At 43.6% G+C, this 17,893-nt stretch overlaps 2 protein-coding genes across 4 annotated transcripts; one reads left to right on the plus strand and one right to left on the minus strand.

Annotated features, from left to right (window-relative positions):
* Nucleotides 1-364: 364 nt before the first annotated feature.
* On the plus strand, nucleotides 365-10,341 carry tube1 (tubulin, epsilon 1). 3 transcript variants are annotated; one of them, XM_031581197.2, is made up of 12 exons: nucleotides 365-528; nucleotides 794-867; nucleotides 1,141-1,193; nucleotides 1,300-1,360; nucleotides 1,443-1,558; nucleotides 3,525-3,646; nucleotides 3,746-3,933; nucleotides 4,153-4,325; nucleotides 4,673-4,813; nucleotides 6,528-6,668; nucleotides 9,038-9,212; nucleotides 9,947-10,341. In XM_031581197.2, exons 1-12 carry the CDS (start codon nucleotides 504-506, stop codon nucleotides 10,103-10,105), a joined length of 1,428 nt encoding a protein of 475 aa, XP_031437057.1. In that variant the 5' UTR covers nucleotides 365-503; the 3' UTR covers nucleotides 10,106-10,341. The 3 variants fall into 3 exon arrangements, with proteins under 3 accessions (XP_031437057.1, XP_042565792.1, XP_042565793.1); XM_042709858.1 differs by lacking the exon at nucleotides 1,141-1,193 and having other exon boundaries at nucleotides 508-528; XM_042709859.1 differs by lacking the exon at nucleotides 365-528 and having other exon boundaries at nucleotides 609-867; nucleotides 1,145-1,193.
* An 83-nt stretch (nucleotides 10,342-10,424) lies between these two features.
* ccn6 (cellular communication network factor 6) lies at nucleotides 10,425-17,299 on the minus strand. The gene is made up of 5 exons (XM_031582101.1): nucleotides 17,283-17,299; nucleotides 15,167-15,441; nucleotides 14,539-14,781; nucleotides 13,534-13,727; nucleotides 10,425-11,552 (listed from the first exon to the last, which is right to left on the minus strand). Exons 1-5 carry the CDS (start codon nucleotides 17,297-17,299, stop codon nucleotides 11,271-11,273), a joined length of 1,011 nt encoding a protein of 336 aa, XP_031437961.1. The 3' UTR covers nucleotides 10,425-11,270.
* Between the last annotated feature and the right edge of the window lie 594 nt (nucleotides 17,300-17,893).

Genomic DNA, 17,893 nt, shown 5'->3' on the forward strand with positions numbered 1-17,893 from the left:
CTAGTCAGATGGAGAAGGCTGCATTTGTCCTCTTGATACAACTGACAGAGATCTTCAGCGTCCCTTCCTCATTCTATTATTTGACTTACTAGACCCTGTTTACTTTCACCATGCTGTCCTGCTTAACCTAAGAAATATATAATGTGTCATTAAAAACAAATATGGCCTGATTAAGCACACATTTGTCAACCAAAAAAGAGTGAAACAAGAAAGAGGGAATATACTGCTAACACGTTACTTAGTTGACACCGAAGAGAACATCTACAAAAAGCAACATGCTTTTCCATAGACATAGATAGACGCCCCATTGACTGCTCCAGCCCGTTGCTATGCTTTTTACAGTGAGTGATTGGTCCTGATATCTGACGTCATCAAAAAGCGTCCATTTCAAGCACTGGCGCGGAGCGTAGCGGCAAATTTCCGCTGGGTTTGAGCTTTGTGGAGAAACTTAACATGTCATACTTCTGTTTATCTTCTCACATCTAACTATTATTGGTCTCGACATGACACAGTCTATCGTTGTTCAAGGTAAGTGTAACCAGTTTGCAGTGAAACAAAATCAAACTCTGAAACAAAGCTGAAAGATATTCAGCATCACCAGCGATAGCAAAACCAGGATCTCGTTGCTCAGCCATGATGTAAACATGTTTTTAAAGATGCATGTTAACAATAAATAATAGAATACGGGTTGTGAATCAGAGAGGCTTTGGCGGTTTTGATCTATGTGTGTGTATGTCAAAATCATGTTCTGTCATCGTAGCAAACATCAGGTTATAACCAGTTGTTTTGACAGTGGGACAGTGTGGTAATCAAGTTGGCTGCAGGTTCTGGGACCTTGCTCTGAGGGAACACGCACATGTCAATAAGGTAATATAAAGACTAAGTGCTTACATGCACGATTACTTAAAAAAAAAACTAAAAAAAACGATATCCTTAATGTTGGTCACAGGCGTCAAAAGTTGCTCAACTTCGTGTGATTCAAACAGTCAGGGATGCTATAGATAAGCTTAATGAAATGTTTCAAAAACATTTCTGTTTCATAGCCTAGCAAGTGTCACCCGTCTGGTTCAAGATATATTTTTGAATTCGTAACAGTTACCGGTATTTCTGTAAATGCTATATCTTTTTGTGTTGATCTAGAAAGGAATATATGATGAAGCGTTGAGTAGCTTTTTCCGGAATGTTGACACCAGGTAATTTATGCCAACCCCTCTATGATGCAGCCACCATCTTGACAGTTATGCATCACTCCCAGCTGACTCTTGACACGCCAACAAATAATTGTACATTGACTTCCAGGAGAAGCGACGGGGGAGCCGGTCAAATCACAGGGGGCAAGATCAGTTCACTGAAAGCCAGGGTAAATTCCAGAGGTGATATATGGGCTGTGTTTGGGAGTGTCGCCTCATCTCAGCAGGAGATTTGAATGCTTTTTTCTGCAGGCTGTGCTAGTGGACATGGAGGAAGGCGTGGTGAATGAGATTCTTCAAGGGCCTCTGAGGGACGTGTTCGACAGCACACAACTAATCACAGACGTCTCGGGATCAGGGAACAACTGGTGAGGACATATTAGGACATTCCAGTACCAAACATGGGATTTTTCATTATTCTTTCTCTTAATGGAATGAGTTGCAAAATAACCTTTATAACTGCATACATAGGTCATATGTATGTCATTTATATGAATTATGATGTGTTTACATTTTTCTGGTTGTTGTTTCATGTAACTTTTTGGAAAACATGATTACTGAAACAACATGCGCAGAACACAAGTTAAAGATTACATTTGAATTAAATTCCAACACTGCCCCATAATATCAGAATACATCCTAAATGACATCGGGGAATGTTTCAAAGATGGAGGGTAGCAGATTTAGTTTTACTTCAATACTGACATGGCTCTTACTCCAGCTTGTGCGAGAAACCTTAGAACGTAGCAAAATGTGTCACCTGAGGATGTTTTGCCTTAAAATACTATGATAACTAGGTGCTTAGGTTACATAAACCCAGAGGAAAAGAGACTGATGTGAAATGAGACAATTGGATGCTCCTTTATGGTGCTGCCTTTTACAACCTTCTAATTAAACAACCTATTCCACTACTTAAAACCAATTTATTATTGCAGTTCACCAGTTAACAGCTATATGTCACAAACACACTCACACAGTGGAACCCCCATATCCACTGATTCGTTAACCACAGGTTCAGTTAGCAGTGGTTTACGGTGGCCCGAAAATATGAAGTGGAAAATTCCCAAACTAAACACTTCAAACATTTTAAATCCACACCACTCTGAGTAGCCTTTCTACACTGTCACACTTAATACGTGATTTATGTCTTAAAGCACATCTCATTTCTCAATTATGTCTCCTTGATTCCTCAATCCTCGTTGCAATCTGTCCATTTCCTGTGTGTAATTTACAAATTAAATGTATTTCATTGGTATGCATGTACAGAAAGAACAAGTTATATGTGATGTTCGTTACTATACGTGTTTTTGTGTATCCGCCGTAGGCCTTATTATGCATTATGAGGGCACTACTGTGCATACACACACACACACACACACACACTTTTGAAAGCATCTGTTGATCTCTGGGAACCCAGTTGCTGTCAAATGTCAGAATGATGGAAAGCCACCCTAGAAGTCCCCTGCTGTCCTCACGTGTGGTTTCAGGCTGCCATGTTTCATAACAACCAAACGTTTCATAACAGCTTGAACTTGCTTGATGCGCAAATTAAATATAGAAAATAAAGATGACTCAATCCCAACTAGAAGCTTTGACAGACAACTTTGCCGGAGAATCTTGAAGAGGTTTATTGATTAGGATGAAACCGCTATTTACAGAATAACTTTGAAATCTACTAAGAATGCTAGAAAAGTTTATAAGCCTTCCCGGATCAAGATGGTCCTTCCAAGATATCTCTCTCACCAAGATTTACAGAGGAGACCACAACTATGCATCTAAAGAGGTGTAAATCAATCCATCAACAGTTGCACACAGTACTCACAAATTCAGAAACAAACTATACAAGGGAATAGTACAACAACAACCAGTGCCAGGAGATATAGCCCTGAAGGCCAAGCACCAGGTGCAGGAGATACATCCAGTTTGAACTAGAGAATTCTCAAGCTAGAGGCCTCACCCTAGAGCTACAGGGTCTCATGACTAACCCTCACAACATTTCTCCCAGACACGTGGGATAAGCAGCATTGTAAATGAGGTCACAATGACGGTTAACTTACATTTTGAGTCAGAAATGTTTCACCAATTCCAATACAAAAGGTATTCAAAAATTCGAATAAAAAAATCAATCACTGCTGCTGTTTTTTACTGATGTTATGCTGAAATGCATTGAAATTAAGTACTTAGGTCCCAGACATTCTGAATAACATTTTTTTAAGTGTTAATCGAAGTATTTGAAAGGTAAGAGGACAAGGAAGTAAGCTTGCCCCAGAATGCCACTGCCATTGTCCCATAACCCTCCTGTTCTGACATGATGGCTACTCGTATTACCCTCAGGGCGGTGGGGCACTGGACGTACGGCTCGACCTATCGGGACCAGATCGTGGAGCAGGTTCGGCGTGCAGCAGAGCACTGTGACTGCCTCCAGTGTTTTTTCCTCATTCATTCCATGGGCGGAGGTGAGAAGGATTCTCTGGAACAATACCTCTGTTGAAACCTGAGCTCCTTACACCTGCATTAGTCAGGCCTACCTTAACCTTTCTGTTGATTGGCTGAAGGGACGGGCTCGGGCCTGGGCACGTACGTCCTGAAGCTACTGGAAGAGGAGTTCCCCGAGGTGTACCGGATCGTGACCTCAGTCTACCCCTCCGCGGAGGACGATGTCATCACCTCGCCGTACAACAGCATATTGGCCATGAGGGCGCTAACGGAACATGCAGACTGTGTTCTACCTGTGGAGAATCAGGTGTGTGTGTGTGTGTGTGTGTGTGTGTGTGTGTGTGTGTGTGTGTGTGTGTGTGTGTGTGTGTGTGTGTGTGTGTGTGTGTGTGTGTGTGTGTGTGTGTGTGTGTGTGTGTGTGTGTGTGTAGGATGTTCTAAAATATAAAGTAAGATAGATGACTGAGAACATGGGTTTTTATATGTTTGTTAATTCCACTTTTCTGTACTCCACTTTCCTGGACAGTCTTTGGCGGACATTGTGAACAAAATCCGTCACATGTCCCACTCCGGTAAAGGCGGCTCCATAATCAAGAAGGACAGTACCGTTATTTCCAGTCAGGGCGGCGTCAGTGGGGTGGAGAAGCCCTTTGATGCCATGAACAACATTGTGGCCAATCTGTTACTCAATATCACCAGGTACTTAGGAGGATATCTGTTCCCAATCTCTGCTCCCAAAGTCCTGGTTTTCTCAATGTTTTTTGGACCAAATAATGGACAAATAAAGGAACAAACCTCTAAATAATGGACGAGCAACATTTGGCAACATTGAATTTGTCATGTACTTAGGGGGGGGATCTTGCAGCTTAATTTCACAGAAGAACTCTTAAAGGCTTTACTTAGAACCAGTTATGTAACATTCTACTTTTGGGCATTTGTAGCAAACCGTTAGGAATTGAAAAGAACCATTCCTTGGCTTTTAAAGGTATTATATTCAGTTTGTTCCAGTGTAATCTAAGTCCCCTTCCCATGTTTCTTTTGTGTAGTTCCGCACGCTTTGAGGGCTCCCTCAACATGGACCTGAATGAGATAGCCATGAACCTGGTGCCCTTCCCTCGCCTCCACTACCTGGTGCCCAGCCTCACTCCCCTCTACACCCTGGCTGATGTCAACATCCCCACCAGAAGGTGCCGCCTCCGCCACCGCCCCCGCCTCCGCCCCCGCTGCTATTTCTTACCGCTGAGTGTTTAGACTGCCCCTAGAACTCGGGATATTAAGTTTGGAGCACCTCTGCCCAGGCATGGAGAAAAGGCCTCCTTTGTTGGGAGTGAGTTGAGGCTCGTCAGGGGAAAACATATGTTATTCAACTCTCCTCGAACTGGGAACACATCCCAAATAGGATCCAAGCTATCAGACAGGATTCATGAAACCTCAGAGAACTAGCGATCATTTGATACAGGAGGACTTGTTTTTTTTTGTTTCAAAGGTTATTCCTGGCTGGAAATGAGGTATTGGTGGCTGTGGGGGTATATAAGTACACATACATTTATTCATTTAGCAGGGACTTTCATTTCAAGCAATGTGAGGGGAGGTAGACGTCAGATGTCTCTAGGAAGTGAGTGGGCCTACATGACCTGGGAGTTGCTTGTCTATCTTGCTCTTCCAGCTTCCTGAGTCTGTATTGGAAATTATGCTTTTTAATGGCTTTCTGTAGTAGTGAGACTACATTACCCACAATCTGGCAATCCCAGAATGTACTGAATTACACACACACTCACTCAGTAGTTTTCTAGACATGGGCACCCTTGAGTTTTGGTTCATTTTAAAAGAACTCTCTTTGGCCAGTTATACGGTTCTGGCTCAGTGTGGAGATACAGCACAAAAAGTTCTTCTTTCCTGCCAACTATTGTGCTGAAGTAGTGGTATGGGAAAGTCTTTTTGTAGTAGGTTACAGCTTCTGTTATAGCATAATTTAATCCTTTTTACTTTAGCAAGTGAGCAGGTTTTAGCGCCCAGAATTATTGCAGAATAATAATGATTGGTTTCTTGTTAAAGGGCTGTATATTGTGCACTCACTTGAGCTAACTTGTGTTAACCCATGTTAAAAGTGTTAAAAGCTGTGATGTTGAAGTGTTGAAAAGGCTGTAGCCTCTCACTTGAACTTGCTTGTTGGCAGTGGTCCAAGATGTAAAGATGAGAAGGCAAGCAGAAAGGTTGCCATCTCTTGAGTGTGCTTTCTTATCTTTAAGATTTGAGTAAACAAAGCAAAAAATCAAACAGATTTGAATCTTCCCCATCTCCATAAATCTGCAGTTTTAACAAAGGCCCACACAGATTAGCATTGACAGGAATCTCCTACAAAATGAGTTATAGTGTTGGCAGTAGATCTTCAAAGGCACCAGACAGAAGCAACAGACATGGTGCAGGAATCTGAATCAGTCTACATCTGAAATAATTCTGATGTAAACTATTGCAGCAGGTTAATATAGTGTATTCTACCAACCTAGCTGATAGTTATAAAAACAGAACTTTACCTCATTTACTACATTTCCCCCCTCTACTATCTGCAAAATAGCGTTCATACTCAGGGTGCTCGTGTCAATGTCATGTTTGTCTAGGAGCACAAATGCGAAGGTGACATCAACTAACTGAATTTAAGAATGGTAGCCCTTTTTTTTGATGACTTGACATGCTGTTGTATTGGCTGACAAGTATATATTACTTCATTCAGGAAAAGTGAGGAGTGCGGTGAGTGTGTAAATGCCTAGATCAGGGGGAGTTCCTGCATGAGCATTGCAGAGCACTTGTGCGTGGTCTCCATTTGTGAAAGCTGTGATCTGCTGCCTGTTTACTTGGACGTGGTATTTGCACCTGACGTTACTTCCTGTCCCTTTCCCCCAGGCTTGACCAAATGTTCAGTGACGCCTTCAGTAAAGACCACCAGCTGATACGGGCTGACCCCAAACACAGCCTGTACCTGGCCTGTGCTCTCATGGTGAGGGGCAACGTGCAGGTGTCAGACCTGCGCAGGAACATCGAGAGGTGAGCTTCCTCTCTACCGCATGTGACCAGGCTCTGCCTATGGGTTAGTCATTGTGTCATCATCCAGCTGTGTTGGGGTGAAGAGCACCCTCATCATTCTCTCTCTCTCTCTTTCTCAAACTCCCTCTCACCATGCCTCTCCAACACACGATGGTTGCATCTGATAAAACACTTAAATTAACATTTATTTAACACTGTTATGGTCTGCATTGTCTCTGTTTGCTTATGTAGATCGGCACTCGTACTTATTATTTACAATTTAAAAAAAATGTCCACAAGTAATCAAAAAACTAAACAAAAAATATTTGTTTGTTTCTTGGTGTGTTTTTATGTTCTTTTAAATATGGAAACCGGCATTTTTGCCTGCCACATCATTTCTACCAAGCTGATCTTACCATTCCTCAATTTCTGTTCAGTAATAAAACGTTTGCAAACAGAATAAATCACCAAAAAAACACACATTTCACTATGCGTAATCTGCGCATGCTCCAATGGTCAAAGTGTGCACGGAGGTAGGAACATGTCTTTACGTAGCTCAATAAACTTCAGATAACTCTTGACACATTGTTTACTCTCTTGAGGTCGCTTCCATCTTTCAGTAGACTTCTAAATGCTCAGGACACAGCATAGATATCTCCAATCACGTTTGTAAATTGGCGATAGACCATTTTGCAACCGTCAATGGTTCAGCTCTTTGCGCACCACCCAATAACACAATTTGTGATTAGACGAGAGAATTGCAGAAACATTATGTTAGCTAGAAGTCCATAACATTCGTTCCCCATGACGTTGTTGGTAAGCTGATAAAGTTAACGCTTTCGGGCTGCTGTTATCTTAAGCCCACTTGTTGAATCGAAGCTACCTCTAGCCCATCAGCAAATGCAACCGTTTGTAACTAACTTTGGGTTTCTTATAACTATCTAATCAATCGCTTACAATAGCAGATTGTTGACTTGAGACGAGAGGAGAGGTTCATCTATCATGTCTTCATTCTCTGCCTCATCTGACAGGTGCTGCTGGCTTTGCCCACTTGAGAATAGTTCTGCTGGCTGGCTATCAATGTTACTCTACTGCTGGCAAACTTTCTACTGGCATGCGCATGTATATGAGTACCGTCTATAAAGAAAATATGTACTGTATGTTATTTAAAATGCTTAACAGCGGCAAACCACATGCTCACCAGCAATCAAAGGCATATCATTATTTTTCGGGGATAATCGGCCGATGCTAGCGCAGGCATCGACTGATGCCGATTGACTCAAAATGCCAGATATCGCCCTGATTAATCGGTCAACCACGAATCCTAAAAGGTTGACAGGAAGAGGATGTTAATCAATGTACCTAACCTCATAGATATGAGATACGACCAGTCAGGACAAAGGGGCATAATGCTATGCTAATCAATCCAGTTCTTATTATTTGGAACAGATGGTTTATGACCGCGAATGCCAAAAAGAATAACAGTGCCACTATGACCTTGCAAGCAGACACCAGGTCTGGGGAAACATTCAACATGCCTCTCAACTTTAATACAGAGTTCACAAAGTGGAGGAAACAAAGATATGTTGGAATCATTTCTGTTCAGCTCTAATTCTGACTGTAAGGTACATGAAGATTGTGATTCTGATTTACAACTCTGTCGAGTTTCTCATGTGCAATGCTGTCAAGAGCAACAGAAACCTGATCTGCCATCAGAGGCGGCCAGGCTATACATCATGGGACAGGCAGCCCACTGGCACACACCTTCTGCAAGGTTGCTCAGGAGCCCAATTTAGCTGTTTATTTTAATACCTGCCTTAGGTAATGAGTTACTTAATGACATCTGGGGAATGTCATGGGTGAAGACACGGAGGCAGTCCACACTATGGTTTAAGTCTCAATTACCGCTTAACTATCACCAACCGCAAAGAGACACTTGCGTCACCTCATCTTTCTACTGTTTTACTCTATGAATCCCTCTCATGACCTTTTGGATATATGTATCAATACATGCATTTTTTCACACACTGTCTTTGCACAGGGCTCCTTTGAATGGTTCTGTCCTTCTTGTTAGACCTGATATCTGTTGGCCTCTCATAGCTCCATCTCTCTCTCTCTCTCTGTCTTATGTCACTCTCTTATGTCACTCTCTGTGTGTCTGTCTCTGTGTCTGTCTCTTACGTCACTCTCTGTGTGTCTGTCTCTGTGTGTCTGTCTCTGTGTGTCTGTCTCTTATGTCACTCTCTGTGTGTCTGTCTCTGTGTGTCTGTCTCTTCTGTCACTCTCTGTGTGTCTGTCTCTTATGTCACTCTCTTATGTCTGTCTCTGTGTGTCTGTCTCTTATGTCACTCTCTTATGTCTGTCTCTGTGTGTCTCTCTGTCCCCCTCAGGCTCCGGCCCACGCTGCCCTTTGTCTCGTGGAACCAGGAGGGCTGGAAGACGGGCCTGTGCTCCGTGCCTCCTGTGGGCCACACCCACGCCCTGCTGGCCCTGGCCAACAACACCTGTGTGCGGCCCACCTTCACCGAGCTCAGGGAGCGATTCACCAAACTCTACAGGAAAAAGGTGAGGACCCCTTTTTAATGAACCTTACCAACACCTGTCAGAAAGGGGAGTTACATTCCTTTTTGTAGAACACTGTGTCAAATAAACCTGGACCATGACTGGCCTCAGACATGCTGGCTGAATATATTAACCTACATCATAAACTGATCTTTACATTCCCAACACAAACTTGAGAGGTTTCTAACAAATCAGATTTTATTTAAAATCAGGGTTTGGCTGGAAATAATACTGTGAATAAAAAGGTTAATGACATCATTCTAAGGTGATAGGGGCACCTGCTTTCTTTCAATTGATAAACGAGGAAGACATTATGACATGGAATCTCAAAGCTTGTTTTTTGAGACAAGTCTGTTATTTTTAAATGCGGTGCAATTTCAATGGTTTCATTGCTTTGCTGCTCAGCATGGTTTGGCAAATAACACATGGTGGCTTAAGAAGGAAGCCGTCACTGAAAATAAATTGAAGTAACAAGTAAATGTTCTTTTCCTCTTGTTTAAATTTGTAAAGCTACTGGCTGTTTCCTTAAAAAGGCATCCAACACTGGTTTATAGGAATATAGCCTACACATGACGTTTTAAAATGTAATCCCTGGAGTGATCAGTGTAACTGTATTCTGATTACCGTCAATTTCAATTGTAACTATATCTGAATACAGTTAGGCCTAGCCATATTTGATAGTGTCAATCTGTGACTGTCAGATGGATAGATGTCATCCTCTGGGTTTGTGCCTGCAGGCCCATCTCCATCACTACCTGCAGGTGGAGGGGATGGAGCAGGCGTGTTTCACAGAGGCCCTCACCTCCCTCTCCTCCCTGATCGAGGAGTACAGCCAGCTGGATGCCACCAAGGGCGTGTGCATGCCCGAGGCCCCCAGACTCAACATAGCCACGTGAAGGAGCTCTACGTGTCTGTGTGTCTGTGTGTCTGTGTGTCTGTGTGTCTGTGTGTGTGTGTGCTTTGAACATATGCAGAGTAATTACATCAAACTTAATTTATTTACAGATCTCTTGTACACTTTTTCTACTTTGACAAAACTATGTGAAAAAAAAAATGATAGTATTTTGTAGTGCTGTGGGATTGCTTATTTGTCATTGGCTCATACAATTTTGAAAATAAATAAGAAACCAGACATTTGTGTTACAGATTTGTGGATGAGGGTGTAACCAAATGATTGTTGAAAAGTCTCAAGTATTTATTTATATAAAAATCCAACCATACTAGATATGGTGTGGAGTACTATGTGTACTACTATGAGATGATGGAATGAAGGTTCGTTATGCAATGCAGTTAAAGCCCTATTCTTCAAAATCACAGGGTGAGCAAGCACTTCATGCAGGAACACTTTTTTGTAGTTTAGTTTTTTTTCCAGGGTGTGTGCCAACTCCTTGTTTCTCAAACTAAACATTGCAGACTGGCCATAGATATATCATCTCAATAAATGGCCGATTAAAATATTATAGCACTAATGCTATCAGTAGTTTGGTTTATAACTATCAGCTAGGATGGCAGAACAAACTAAATGAAAGTGTTGCAATGGTTAATATTATAATTCCAGATGTAGATTTACGATAGGTCTCTTGTTTCTGCTTTTCGTTATAAAGGTCTAACGCACTACACTACAACTCACTTTGGAGGAACTTCCTTTCAATCCAAATTTATGAAGGCCTATAGCATAATTATTAACTTAGCACAGATTTGTTTCAAGGTTTTTTTTTTTTAAACACGTCTTTAAAGATAAAGAGGTGCTTGTTCAGTGTAGTTAGTTAACATGCTTTACGGCATGTCCTAACACTCCCCAAACACATTGCTGAATACCAACATTGTTTTCTCTTCAAGGACTTCCTGCAGTGGAGATACAAGAAGGTATCTTAGACCCTGTGCTATCTTGCACCAACCATAAATTCAGGGAGGATGTAATTACAGAAATGAGCTTATACTGCTGCCAAGAGTGGGTCACGACCAGACGCGTGTTTCGCAATGTGAAGAGGTACATGTGGGCTTGGAGGTCTTACAGTAGGTACAGCTCAATGTGAAGAGGTACATCTGGGCTTGGAGGTCTTACAGTAGGTACAGCTCTGAGAACATATCCCCAGGGTCGCCGCACTTCCTCTGACAGACGCAGGAAGTGATCCACTGCATCTTCCACTTCACGTTTGAGCCGCTCTTGCACTTGAAGTCCACAGTGATCAGGCGCGACTTGTTGGGGACGCAGCAGCGCTTGTCTGTGCAGACCCCGCAGTAGGTGGGCTTGAACTTCTTGGTGCTGGTGCAGCCCGACAGGTTGATCTTCTCCGCTTTCTTAGCCTGGAACTTGGGTCGACAGGACTTTCCCCGTGGCACCTGAGGGCACAGAGAGAGAAGAACATGGCTAATGTGTTTGTCCATCTGAGTGCACAGAGAGAGGAGAAGAACATATTTTTCCATCTGCTTGATCTTGATTACTGGGAGATTCAGATGCATTGCTCTTGCACAGGGGTGATGACTAGTTCAGCTTTGATTAAACGTTTGAGCTTCTGATTTGTTGAATGTTCTTGCTTTGTATCTTTGTCAGTGGGTTTCATTAGTGGTTATACCCGGGAGAAAAGAAATACTAGTATTTTTGCTTATTGGCTGGCAGGTATCCCAATATTTTTTTGAAAACGGGACCGCTATGAATCGGGTAAGATCAGGTAAACCGTTTAATCACTGTTCTATATAAGTGCTCTGGTACATTTGAATGGTCACTGTAACAATAGCAAATAGCCTAACAGAGGCCACTTCAGTGTGTGTGTAGTCAGCCAAGCTAATGAATGAACAAAATAAATGTATTCTCATCCTTGTCCATGACTAAAGAAAGTAGAAGCAAAAACCAAACAGGTTGACTTGTTTTTAAACTGAACCAAATGTTTCCTTTGTGGGCTCTACATACTTGCCTAATTACATGTGTGGCAACCCGGATCTAAGCGGGTTAACGACCTTCGAGGTTTTCCCATTATACGGAAATATTGGACGAGGAGGAGGCAAAGAACTCCACAACGCGAAGCAGCCATTATCCCTTCCATAATGATCTTTCCTGCTATGCACATTCATTCCTCCTCATGTAGTCAGTGGCTCTCCTTACAGCTTGGTTTATATATGTGGCTGTATTTTGAATGCCAAGGCACTAAATAGTGTCTGATGCAACACTAAAGGCCCAATTCCAATTCCCCCACGTGGCCCTACCCCTCTGTTTCTGCATAGGGTAGGCTTTCCTGCTTCTTTTGGGGATCGAAACGTTTTCAGATGAAAATTCCCACAGCTTTGTGAACTGAGGCAGTGTAACATGGAATATGGCTACCGGTGTGGGTGTAACAGTAGCCAGCAGGAACTGTGTGGTGCAGTGAGTAAACCTGCAGGACCAGCGGTTACAATGGTGCTGGGACCTGGATGGAACTTAGTGGGGTGAGTGTAACGGTAGCCAGCGGGTACAGTGCTGTGCAGTGAGTAAACCTCACTCCCCAACACCTTAGGAGACGTGCTAGTAACAGATGCTAGCGCCCATGGGTTTTAGCCTACTTGCTAGCACACCCGCCTCCCATCCCGGAGTTTGCAAGTTCGAGTCTGTTGTGGGACTGTGCTTGTCTAAACAACACAGGTTACATTGGTGCCATGACCCGGATAGGCTATAAGGTTTAGGGGAGTGAGTGAAACAGTAGCCAGCGGGTACAGTCGTGTGTAGTGAGAAAACCTCACTCCCCAACACCTGAGGAGACATGCTAGCAACAGACACTAGCACACCCGCCTCCCAGGCCTGAGTTTGCGAGGTTGAGTCTAGTGCTGTAGACGTGCAATGGGAGTGAGGTTACACGGGGAGAGAAGCAAATTCACAAATAATCATGCAACATTTTTTTTTACATTTCTATAGGCAGGACTACACTGGCTTGTCCCCTTTCATAGGGGGATATAAAAAAACAGCCCTTTGATTTGATTAGGTACTAAAACAAAGGATAGGATTAAACTAAGAAATGGGATTGTGCCAAAGTCCTGCCTTGCCTGGTATACTGCTCACAGGCCATATTTGGTTTGGTTTGTCTTGTGTCTCACACAAAGCAGTGTGTTTGTCGCCTGGTTCAGACTAATGTGTCTTAGTTTAGCATCTGCCTGGTTCAGAGTCTTCAGACTCATGTGTCTTAGTGTAGCATCTGCCTGGTTCAGACTCATGTGTCTTAGTGTAGCATCTGCCTGGTTCAGAGTCTTCAGACTAATGTGTCTTAGTGTAGCATCTGCCTGGTTCAGACTCATGTGTCTTAGTGTAGCATCTGCCTGGTTCAGACTCATGTGTCTTAGTGTAGCATCTGCTCACCTTCACAGTCTTCATTGTTTTCTTGTCACACGGCCTCAGGAGGCACAGGCGCCGGCCTTTCCTCATGTCACACTTGCCGTTGTCGTTGGAGACGCGCACCGAGATCCCCACGCCACAGGTCCGAGAGCAGGGGCTCCAGGGTGTGGACTGCACCAGGCAGTTCTTCTTCCAGGCTAAAGGAGGATCCCTGTAAGCTTTCAGTAATTACAGTTAAAGGGCATTGTGTGAACACCCAGTACACAGGGCAGGACCCCGGTGTTACACGCCAAATCTTAGAGGGGTTGTCCTAGAGCCTGGAGCCGAGATTATGCTACGTGTAAAAAGTCAAGATGAGCCGAGATTAGGGAGTGTGTATCCATTAGACCAGCAACCGTTTGTAATCACTTCAGAAGGAACGAGGGATAGATCTGCCCCAAATCAGCGTACCCTTTTCTGAAGTGTTTAAAGATGGCGAGATTTGATCATTTTATCGGTTTAATCTTAGTTTTAGGGGAATACATTTGAGTTCACTCCTTTTATATATGTGCTGTTATCATCTGTATTTGACCATGTTTAAGATGATCCTTGTGCCATTATCATCCTGTTATTTGAATGTGTTGATTCTGCTTATTAGAGATATTTTAACGCCAGTTCAAGAAGGCTATGTTTTTACATTAACCTGAAGCCCAGAGAAACCACACTTTCTTTTAGCCTGTCCCAAGTAAACTATGGTTAATCTTAGTGCCTCAAAGAATTCTGTGTTGTGAGAGGGCGTGATGAATAGCAGCTCTCTGTAAATGTATGGCTGTTACTACTGTAGCCCCGAGAACTAGCACACTACTGATCTGCTAACCACAACCACCAACGCCCTACTCTCTCTGTGTCCCTCTGGCCAAGGCAAGCAAACCTCTCTCGCTCCCAGGCCCTCCTTTTCGATCTTTCTCAAACCAGCACACCCTTGCATTCCATGGCAGTTAAGCAGGACAAGTGGCCCATTCTGAACTGGTTTTCTGTACAAACACACACCTGGCATGCTCCTGTAAGTCGTATCCTGCTGGCTCTTCCTGGGGGCCTTTGCACTCCTGAGGCCGGCCGGGGTATTCGCCCGGAGAGAGGCTGGACCCAGGAGGCCTGCAGGCTTTTGGATGAAGACAGGGGTGCAGCCGATGGCTCCAGCGATGCATGTGCACTTGTAGAGCGGGCTGGGCTGGAAGGCCTCTCCGTTCACGTAATGTTTTCCGTTCAGATCACAGCCCACCGCCATCATGTCTAAAAGTGAGATAGTGAGAGGCATCACAGAGGGAAATGAAGATGTTACTTGTTTCGTATCATTAATAGATGGGTGACTTTTCTTTCCCTTTATGCTGTTTTTCTGGCACTTGTTTTCTTTTAGAGACTTGCACAAAGTTGTATCTCTACCTTATCTCTAACAGTGACTGAGGAGCTGTCACATTACTCATGTTAGACATCAGTCAGAAAAGAGATAAATAAAAACATTTTAGGTACTTGCTCTACAAATTGCAACGTGTGTTTTTTTTCTTTAATTACAAACCAGCTATATGCTCATTAGCCTTTTCAAAGCACTGGCCTGACAAACAGAAACAAATGTGCAAACATTCTATGGAATTGTTAACTGAGTTGAAACTACACTTACAGGCACAAATTCCAACCTCATAGCGGGGCTGGTCTCGGGAGAAGTCACAGTACATGCCCTTGTGTGGGTCGCAGATGTCCCTCTCGTTGCAGGCATCGCCAATCTGCCGGGCGCAGCTCTTGCAGCATCCGCAGCCGTCCAGCACGGAGCTCACCCCCGGGGCACACTGGGGCTTGGCGCGGCACTTACACGGCCACTGGCAGAACTGCTTGCGCTCAAACGCGCCGGCGGCTGCTGCCCCACGCACTGCTGGCAGCTGGGCATTGTTCTGCGCCCTGCAGAGGTACTTTGAGGAGACACAGGAGAGGATGGGATGTTTGGGGCTTCGTTTTAGAGATGAAGCATTGTTGCGATAACATTGCCTTTTTTGGTTATATTCATTTCAATATTTGAATGTAAATATATTAATGATATGTACAGTCTACATAGATCTGGTTAGTTGTCTCTTCTAACCTCACTCATAAGACTTGCCCAAGTTATCAGCGTCTCTTTTGCACGGGTTTATTTCTAGTTGACATGCAACAAAACAGCAACCTCAAATCCACTGAAAGAGCCTTACGATTACCTCAACAAACACACACTTCTGTCCTCCCCTACCCTGACCAGATGGGCAGCAAATGCTTCATCAGATTGTGGGGAAAGGGCACATTAGACCTTTATTCCTTGCTGTTTTTAGACATTTTCTTGGATTTCACTGTCGATTCTGGGGCTACTGAAAAATTCCAAAACCTCACAAGCAGCGTCTTTGTACAGGAGCAGAGAGGGCTCTTTTCCGATTCATCAGGCTATGAAAGGAGGGCGTTGAGATTGCAGCCAAGCCCTTGGAAAACACGCCACTATGATCACACACACACACTGCATCAGACAGGACATAGATACAGCAAGAGGAGAAAGATCTGTGTGACATTAGATGCTGGCTCTTACTGGATTGCCCTATGTTACTGTGAATGTTGTCAGAGGGATTCCGCTAGAACGAGAGAGTGATTCTAACACTCTGGTGCTTACACAGGTCACCGGAGGCTATGCCAAAAATCTGAAGCCTTTCTGTCAAGTTTAAGAAATGAGCTCATTTCCGAGTGTGAGAGTGAAACTGGCTCCTATCTCCCGGCAGGATCCCCTATGGAGTAACAGCTAGCCTCGCAGGATCAATAGGATAGATCTGCACGTACAGATATCAGATCAGCACTGCAATGTATGGGCTTGTTTCATTATGTGGTGACAGTACTAGATGCAATGGCTCAAAGAAAAGTCCAGGCTTGACACATTCAATTTGACCTCTTACATAGAAATAATTCTCAATACACCACAACACACATACACACACACACACACACACACACACACACACACACACACACACACACACACACACACACACACACACACACACACACCAACATCGCAAACAGGGCCCTTCTCCACCAGTTTTAACACAACTTACAAGCCAACCAAAGCAATAGATCTTACAGCCTGCGTTTAGAGACATAGATACATACGTACATACATACATACATACATACATACATACATACATACATACATACATACATACATACATACATACATACATACATACATACATACATACATACATACATACATACATACATACATAGATACATAGATTTTAGGAGAGCATTAGAGTCACATATAGCAGGTTTTGAGCAGGTCTTTCTCGCTCAGAGGCCCTGGCTGAGTGGCCCCGAGGAGCCTATCTTTGTGAAACAAGTGAATGGAAGCTGCAGCCCTTACCTGTTGAGCTAGAATGATCAGGAGGATTTGGCAGTGTGGCGATAGCATCTTATAAGTGCTCAGGTTTGCAAGAGAGCGCCGTGTGAGCGTGGAGAGAAAGTGAGGGAAGGCGAGTGAGAGGGAGGGAGGGAGGGAGGGAGGGGGCAGAGGGTGAGAGAGAAGCAGCCTGGGAGGGAGAGGGAGAGTATGGGAGAGGACTGACCTGTTGGAGAGGGACACAAAGCTCCCCTCTGTCTCCTCTCCAAACACACCTTTACTCCGCGCACAAATCCTGTGGAGAAATGTTTCTCCTCATAACCATTGCTCGTCTGAGAAGACTACGCATCCAACCTCTGTTTACCCGTACCGTACGTTCAACACTCACGTCACCAGCCCAGTCATATTTGGCATGAATAATCTTTTCGTTTTTCATTTTCCTGAAAGAGGGAGCTTAGCTCCCATTACAACAATGCATCTTCAGGACGATGTCAGTGGGGCGTCCACATGCACAATGAAGAGACCTCAAGTAGATGACCAAAGGACTGTGTGAGTGGGTCTGCCTTTCCTTCAGTCACAAGCATGATCATTTCCCCCAGTAAGGAGGGGTTACTTGTGTCCTTGTTTTGGTGGACTTGGATGTATTTGAGTTGACATTCCTAAGGTGTTTACTCTGGGTAAAGAGGTATTGCGTGCAGTTCACTTTCCTCCATCTCTCTCTCTCTCTCTCTCTCCCTCTCTCTTGGCCCAGCACTGAATACCACTCAGTTATACAGCACAGTGTGAAAATAAACAAGAGTTGTGTAAATTAAAAGAGCGTTGTTTTGCCGAGTTCAGTTTTGTACAGCACAGTAGAGCATGTTGGTAGAATAATATACCATTAAGAAGCAAAGAGTTGTTGCATGTATCGATTGATCCTAATAAAATATGTTAATTATAAAATGATCACTAACTCTCATAGAGGTCTTAATTCACTTTCACAGTCATAATATTCGTATA

The sequence above is a fragment of the Clupea harengus genome, chromosome 15 (genome assembly GCF_900700415.2).
Source record: "Clupea harengus chromosome 15, Ch_v2.0.2, whole genome shotgun sequence".
NCBI classification, from domain to species: Eukaryota; Metazoa; Chordata; class Actinopteri; order Clupeiformes; family Clupeidae; genus Clupea; species Clupea harengus.